Source organism: Clinocottus analis, unplaced genomic scaffold, assembly GCF_023055335.1.
Source record: "Clinocottus analis isolate CAN_PGR_092001 unplaced genomic scaffold, fCliAna1.0.p SCAF_22, whole genome shotgun sequence".
NCBI lineage: Eukaryota > Metazoa > Chordata > Actinopteri > Perciformes > Cottidae > Clinocottus > Clinocottus analis.
In genome coordinates, this window is record NW_027175954.1 from 654,411 (window position 1) to 662,500 (window position 8,090).

The following is an 8,090-nucleotide window of genomic DNA, read 5'->3' on the forward strand; positions in this document are numbered from 1 at the left end:
GGCATACCTCCGGCGAGGTGACAAAGTGTCGAAGCCTAATTCTTCTCTGTGAGCCTCTCAGAGTCCCTTAGACCTCAGCTGAGAGAAACCGTTCACCCAGTTCATCTTTTCCTTCTGTCGCCCCTTAAATTATGCAGATAACACATTAAAAACCCTCGGTGGGAAAGAAAGGATTGGCACATATTAAAAGCCTGTAAGAGGTAAACAATTTACAAATAAATAAGCAAAGCCCTTTAATATAACACAGTTTAAGAGTGATGCAGTCTTTGGAGATCTGCTCACACGTGGCTGCTGCCGCTCAGGCGTCCATGTGTGCGGGTTCATCCGGCCCAGGTGTGTCCAATACTGCTGATTGCGCTCAATCAGGTCTGCAGCGCTGCGATAGGAAGCACGGGAAACAGAAGAGGAACCAATCAGAGGGGCCGTCACATGTCTGTCGCCCCTCAGAGGGCTGTTTCATGAAGGTGTCTCTTATTGTGAAAAGCCCGTCTGGAACGAGCCGAAACAAATCTGTCCGTTTCGTAAAGACACTCAGCGCCTGAATTCATCAAAAGGTCCCAGAGGAGGAAATCATTCCAAGTCGTCAACGTGATACTTGTGTGGTTTTTTCTTTTAGGATGAAGAGTAAAAAAGCATGAGACAAAGTTTCCTAACTTGTGAAGTGACTCATGTCTCAGAGTTTGAACCTTTTAGCAGACGCTGATGGAGCTTGAGGACGTTAAACCTTAGACCAAAAAACACAGATAGTATTACTTATCAATCTTTTTGATTGGTAGCCGAATGGTTCAAGCACACGCTACATAATTGCACACCTGGTTTGACTTCAGCTGGGAACCTTTGTTTCAGTTCATACTTTTTATTTTTCCCGAAATAAATTCCTTTTAAGAGATTGTTACCCCTTAAAAAACTTAAAGCAAGCAGATAAACCATTAAGAACCCTTAACAGAAAAGATAAGACGAATTTACTCGGTCAGCATTTAAGTATATTTTTTTATTGATCAGTGCTTCGTGAATAATTACAAATTCCTCTCTTTGGGAATAAATGAGACCTGAACAGCAAATGACAGTATTTTGGGGACCAGAGGCAAATATTTATGAAAGAAAGAAAGTATCAAAAAGTGAACGAAAAAAGGAATTAGAGATACTTTTCTCATCTAAAAGATCCTCTTCCTTTTGCGAAAAGTACAAATGCAAAGTTGCAGCAATTTGTCGTGGTCCTTTTGGAAAGAATTTAAACTTCTGAGGGTAAAAAGTCCACGAGTTGGCAGAGAAATGATTGAGCAGTGAAGTAAAGTACCAGCATTGTACTACAAGCATTACCTCACACAAACCCACAAAAACACAACACGAACACGTCCAACAAATCTGAGTTATGAAAACGGTAAGAGTGATGCAAAGCGAAAGGGATCGCACACACACACACACACACACACACACACACACACACACACATGCACACGCGCACACATTAATAAAGTTGTCTGAGTGTTGTTTGGCAGGGCGGGCGTCCGGGAGATTCATGATTTTTAATATGCAGAGCAATTGCACAGTGGAAAACCAAACACACACACACACACACACTCACTTTGCATGAACTATGAAGATGTTTTTCTGCTCGTATGGTGACAGACAGCAGCTAACACACAACAGATCGCTCCCAGCAGAGAACACACAGCCCTCACATCATTAACACCTCCTGCTGCGTACCGCTGGGCCTCCACCGTCTCGGGACGCCAAGCCAAAAGAGAGAAGAATCAAGAGACGAACACTTAGTACACGGTCGGAAAGGTGCTATAAACGTGTGTGTGTGTGTGTGTGTGTGTGTGTGTGCGTGTGTGTGTGTTATCTCCCAAATGCCTCGACTCATCTGCTAATTAGTCAAGAGCAATTAAGTACGCTTAAACTAACCGCACACAGAGGCGGCATGAACACACATCCAGGTAAACAAATAATCACAAACACAGCGAATGACTCACTTTAACTGTATCAGCTAATAAAAAAAAATTGAAAAAAAATTAAGCAAAAAAAGAGTCCTCAAAATAGAAACGTGAGAAAGGGAAGAGAGAGAGAGAGAGAGGCGGGCGGGCGGGCGGGCGGAGAGGAGGAAAGGAGTAATAAGGAGTGAAGCAAAAATGAGGAGAAAGAGATAATCATAAGTCCCAATGGACATATTGAAGCAGAGTGGATTCTATCGCATGCCATCTCTCATTTAAATGCTAATTCGCACTATTAACAGAGAGAGGAAGAGATGGGAAGGGAGTCTAATAAATAGCCGCCGATTGCTGTTTGTTCACAAGTTAGTTTGTGGTTTCGCAGAAATGTTTCAGTCGTTTCCTTTGCAGCCGAAGACAAACGGCAGCGAGCGACGGCGACGGGGGGAAAGTGGATGATTGAAATGAAATGAGGAGAAAAAAAATACACATAAAATAAAGCCAGAGAGAACGATGTTATCGATGTAATTCAATTTGGATTAACGCTGGAAATCATCTCCTTTCATCCCTCCTCCCCTCCTTCACTTTTGTTCCTTTATGATACTGATAGCCACTTGAGTGCTTCTCTCGTTTTACGCCTTAAGCTTTCTGCTGCTGCCGATCTCAATTCAGCTCAATTAACTATAAATATGAGCTCACACACACACACACACACACACACACACACACACACACACACACACACACACACACACACACACACAGTGTCGGTGTACTTCACTGACCTTCAAACACAGAGGTATTAGAGATGATATTAAGTCGCCACAATAGACAAACTCAGCTGCAGCAAAAGTTGTTTTTCCTGTTGTGTAATAGTACCCAAGGCCGAAAGTACCAGGGGCCCCATTAGGCCTTCACCTATAAAATGTCACTCAAAGAGACACAAATCAACAAAGAGACTCAAAATGACAACAAAGAAACATAAAGAAACAAACAAAGTCACACAAAGAAAGCAAAACAACTACAAAGAGATGGCAACAGACTTCAAAGAGACACATGCAGACTACAAAGAGACACAAACAAAAGGCAAAGAGACACATAAAGACTACAAAGAGAGACATAAAGGTGACAAATAGACACAAAATTACCTCAAAGAGACACGAAAAGACTACCAGGAGACACAAAATGACCTCAAAGAAATACAAACAGCTGCAAAGAGACACATATAGAGTATAAAGAGACATTAAGACTCAGAGGAGATGCAAAAAAGCTACAAAGAGACACAAAAAGACTACAAAGAGACACAAAAAGACTACAAAGAGACAAATGAAGACTACAAGGAGACACAAAAAGGCGACAAAGAGACACATAAAGACTACAAAGAGACACAAAATGACTGCAAAGGGACACAAGACCACATAGCAATACAAAACAACTACAATAGAGACACAACCCCAGGGAGATGAAAAGCAACTACAGCACAACAACAGAGAGGCTGAGCCACCAGCAGGCCGTGTGTGTCCTCTGCAGGAGAGAGGTGGAGGTCTGCGTCCAGAGGCCTTTGTCCCATAATCCTCCAGGATAATTGTTATCACAAGAGGTCTGAACACTGTTCCAGATAAAACACTTTATTCCTCTTTCCATCGGTAAAGATCTTCCTCGGGCAAAGAGACTGTTCCTGAATGAAATCACCTGCTGGTCGACAAACAGCCGGGAAAAAAACACCACCACAAGAAGGCGATGGCAGTGCTCCAAGAAATAAGACATCTTATAGTGGACATGAAGGAGGGGACGACCAGAAGTGACACAAGATGGCGGAGCTCAGCACGAACGAGACCAAAATGTTTTATTTCACGTATAAAGCAAAGCTTCAGCGTCAGATTTACTTCAAATTATCGTCAGTGTGTGTTGTTTTTTTCACGCTTATGCAATAAAGTGACTCGACTGGATGTGTGTCGTCACTTTTTTGTTTCGAGTCCTTTCCCTTTTTTCTGTTTTAAAGCAAATCATTGACTCAGAACTGCACTTCATGTTTTTACACAAGCTTGAACTCGTGAGTGGAAATGTTCACCCTGAAAGGCGCCGTTTGTGATCCATCGAGCACATGTCCGCTCTGTCTTTCACGTTACTAATTCACACAAACAGAAAGAGTATCCGTCCATGCAGGAGCTTCACACACACAGACACACACACACACACACACACACACAGTGATCATTACCCTCCTTCCTTGTCACAGACACTTAGAGAAACACAAAGACCTGAACCAAAATACTGAGATGATTTTGCCGCCTGTCATCACCACTAAGGTGTGTGTACGTCTTACAGTGTCTGTGTGCGTGTGTGTGTGTGTGTGTGTGTGTTTGTGTAAGTAGAGACCACATGCAAAGGTTTCCACGGGCGACATCCAGAGGTTCTTGGTCGGGGGGGAGGGGTCCCCGAGCTGTGATCGCTTTTCCAGCGCTGTCATCACAAAGACACACTTATACTCCAACAGCGCTCATTCAATCAATCAACCTTTATTTGTGTAGCAGCGTTCACGCAGGCTGCAGCGGGTCAGAGGGCGCCGCAGACGACCGACCAGCCGAAAACAAGACCCGACTGAGAAAACAACAGAGAATTTGGCTATTTAAGAATTTGGCTATTTAAGAATTTGGCTATTTAAGAATTTAGCTATTTAAGAATTTGAGACAAATGCACTCAGGACAATAGAAATATATTTTTTTTAATTATAAAATATGATTAATGTAATAACAGCTGAGAAAATAGTAATAGTAGTCAAATATAACATTATACAAATGAAATATGTGTTTAATAAAATAGAATACAAATTTTTTTCCGCAGTGACGGAGGCTCAGACACACAAAAAACTACAAAACAAGTGTTTTTCTGGTGCTGTAACGCACCCATCAATGCGTCACACAAACACCACACGTCTCATTGCTAAGGCTAAGGATGCCACACACATCCTCCTCCTCCTCTTCCTCCTCCTCCTCTTCCTCCTCCATGCAAAAATCTGTAAAATCTGTCATCACTTTTGCACGTTATTCTCACTGTTTTGCCGAAGCAGAAACATATTGCGCTGAAACAAATATTATCCAAGCAGAGGCTAAATATGTACACGAGGGTATCCTTCTTTCTTTCTTTCTTTTCTTTCTTTTTTTTTAATAAAGCAGCCGACGAAATAAGCTTAAAGCACTTTAAACTTTCTCATGCGGCACATTTTATGACCTCTCGCTGGCTTATAAGAACCTTGTGAAATCCATCAAAACACACCGAGGGCAAGGAAATCCCTCATAGTTGTACAAAAATCTATCCATCTATTTATTCATCCATCTATCTTAATTATATTAAAATGACAAACTACCGCGATCGAATTCACAAGGTTCCTTATCTTCAACTCCTGAAAAGAGTGAATCTGAGTAAAATATCGTCTTTACTTCCATTTCTACATCCTTTTTATATCATTAAGAAAAGGTAAAGCAGACATTTTGAAGAGATTTTTGTTTGATAAATCAAAATATTTTATTTCATGTCTAATTTAAAACATAAACACGTGTTTAATACTTTCTAAATGAGACCAAATGAATGCATTAATGCAGAGTTAAGAGGCTCTTGTTGTTTCCTCTCATCAGTAAAACAAACATGACCTTTAACCTTTCATATTCAATATTATAAGTTAGCTACAATGATCAGAGACGCAAACGTTCAGGCTCCCCGTGTGGCTGTGAGAGGAACTGCAGGCATGTAAGACTACAATAATGTCAATGGAAGAAATTGTTCAAAGCTTTTTATCGACCCTAAAAACAAATCCTGCGACTAACCTGTTGGTCGCAATCTTTATGAATTACTGATGCAAATTGCATGTGAAAAAATTAATAATAATCTGTTTTTTGTGCAAACGTAACACTTAGACTGCATGTGATTGTTCAACACAACAATCTAAGCTACGGGCCCTTACATGCAGCTATAACAGTCTCTACTTTGGACCGTGGCTGCAGGGATTTACTCCCCTTCAGCCTCAAGAGCGTCATCGAGGTCGGACTCTGATGTTGGGCGATAAGGACTTCATCCCTTTGTCTCTGTCTCGTCACGTTGTCCCTCAACCGAACCGCTGAAACAGGGAAGGATTCTTCTCTCAATCTGTTGCCACAAGAAGCAGCCCTCGACCTCAACCCCACGAAGAGACATCAATATTCTGTGTTTTCTGCAATTTGATTCAAGTTCAGATTGACTGCCTGAATCATAACCTTGCCAGAAAACCAGTTAAAACCAGTTTAAAAGCATTATGTGCACAATAAACGTAACAAAAAAACACATCATAAGCACAAAAAGCTGTCAGTCAAACAACCAGCCCGCCCTTAATCCTGACGAAGACTGACTACAACTCATATCGATCAAATAAGATAAGATGAGGGGTTTTTTTTTTACCATAAAATGACCCCGCCGAATGTTGCCAAAAAGAACCATCTTTCCTTCTACCATCCCGACGGTATTTTTCCCGCCAAACTTAATCAAAAGTAGCTCAAACGGCAGCTAGCTGGCGGCGCGTTTAGCGGCAAAACAGCCAGATATTTGGTGGCGGAGACCAAAAGCGGAGCTAAAAGAGGAGTGACCGTCGCTCCTTATCCGCTGGACGCGTCGGGAGACGTCCACTACGTTATAAAGTGTCCCCCCAAAGTGGAAAATAAAACAATTAATTTGGGTGCATTTGGAGAAGAGGGAACTTTACGCGAGTCGACTTGAAGACGCCGTGAAATCTGCGAGGTGTGTGTGAAAAGAAGCCGGCGAGAAAAGGGATCCAAAAAGTGGATCGAATGGTGAACACAGCTTCCTTTTTAAACCTTTTAAGGAAGAGGACATAAAGGCGCGTGGAACAACAATGCCAACAGGTTGAGTGTATGCTAATGTCGCCTTCATACCGCTTCGACGCGGATTGAACCCGATACGAATAAGTCGAATCCCATTGTGTCTAAACGGAGCGGAGCCGGGGCCGCACTCCAAAACTCTAACGCTAAACTGTTTAAAAAGTCTAGCGTGAATAATACGCGAGGGCCCACTGTGTTATGTAAATGAACCGCCTCAAAAGGTGCGTTCACAGTCGGCTCCGGCTGTGAACGCACCTTATTGAGACGACTTTAAGGGCACGTTTTCCTTTCACCCCGAAGATAAAAAGCAAAGTTGAAGCGTGATTGATTCAGACGCACGGCGGCGCGGCCGCGGAACATTTTATCGTGTATTTGTATTTATTTTTTTTCGGGAGGGAATCAACAAACACTTTCACACATAACAACGGGAACAGATGCCGCCTTTAGAGACGAGGAGATTACACATTTTCATGCCGAAAGATATAAAACAAACAACAACTTACATGAGCTAAAAGTCAATTTCCCTGCTCTTTTCTTCACGCATTGTGTGCCGTTCCTCTCTTTTCTCCCGCAACTGTTTGCATGTGTGTGTGTTTGCTGCGGTTCTGTTGCGGTAGATTTTCAAACACACAGTTTTCCCACAATTCTGTCTTTTTCTGCGTGTTTTTGTTCGTCACCTGTGGCCTTCACAGGGAGGACGATGCAAGATGGCCGCGCTCATCGGTTCTTGGCGTGATAAGAACACGCTGGAAGAACACGCTGGAAATGTTTCACGTGACACATACTGAGGTAAAATACCTTTTTTTCCTGTCTTGGAATCCCAAAAAATAAATAAATAATGTATTTCATTTTTAACTAGACCCGTGATGAAACATCCAGACGGTTGGGAAACAAACATACTTGTTAACGTTCATAGTTTTTCTTTGTACTTCAGCATCACAACCTCCACCTTCTTATAATAAAAATGCCAATTTCTTCTTGTCCCCTTTCAGAAATGTGTCAGAAGTGTGTTTTTTGGAGAAATAAAAGTGTGTAAGTTGGGGTAAAGGAGCACCAAGGTGTCGCTGGCCGTGCACATTGTAAAAAGCACTTTGAAGCAAAGCTGTGATTTGTAATTTAAATTGTCAAAGTGTTTTTTCCTCTCGCTGTTTTTGCAGAGTTGCATTTCATTGTTGAGCAGAAAACAAAACAAAAGTTAAATGTGATTTAAAGATTGTTCCAGACTGTTAACAACAATCAGAGTGTGTGTTTTATTTCATTCTCTTGGTGTCACGCCTGACCACAGAGAAAT

The 8,090-nt window shown here is 41.9% G+C and overlaps 1 protein-coding gene across 1 annotated transcript in view; it reads right to left on the reverse strand.

Annotated features, from left to right (window-relative positions):
- Positions 1 to 276: 276 nt before the first annotated feature.
- The window catches only part of LOC137792880 (MICAL-like protein 2), a 23,711-nt gene continuing 15,897 nt past the window's right edge, over positions 277 to 8,090 (reverse strand). The window contains exon 16 of the mRNA XM_068588675.1: positions 277 to 376. Coding sequence (XP_068444776.1) covers positions 363 to 376 — 14 coding nt within the window. The 3' untranslated portion in view covers positions 277 to 362. The remainder of the gene's footprint in view (positions 377 to 8,090) is intronic.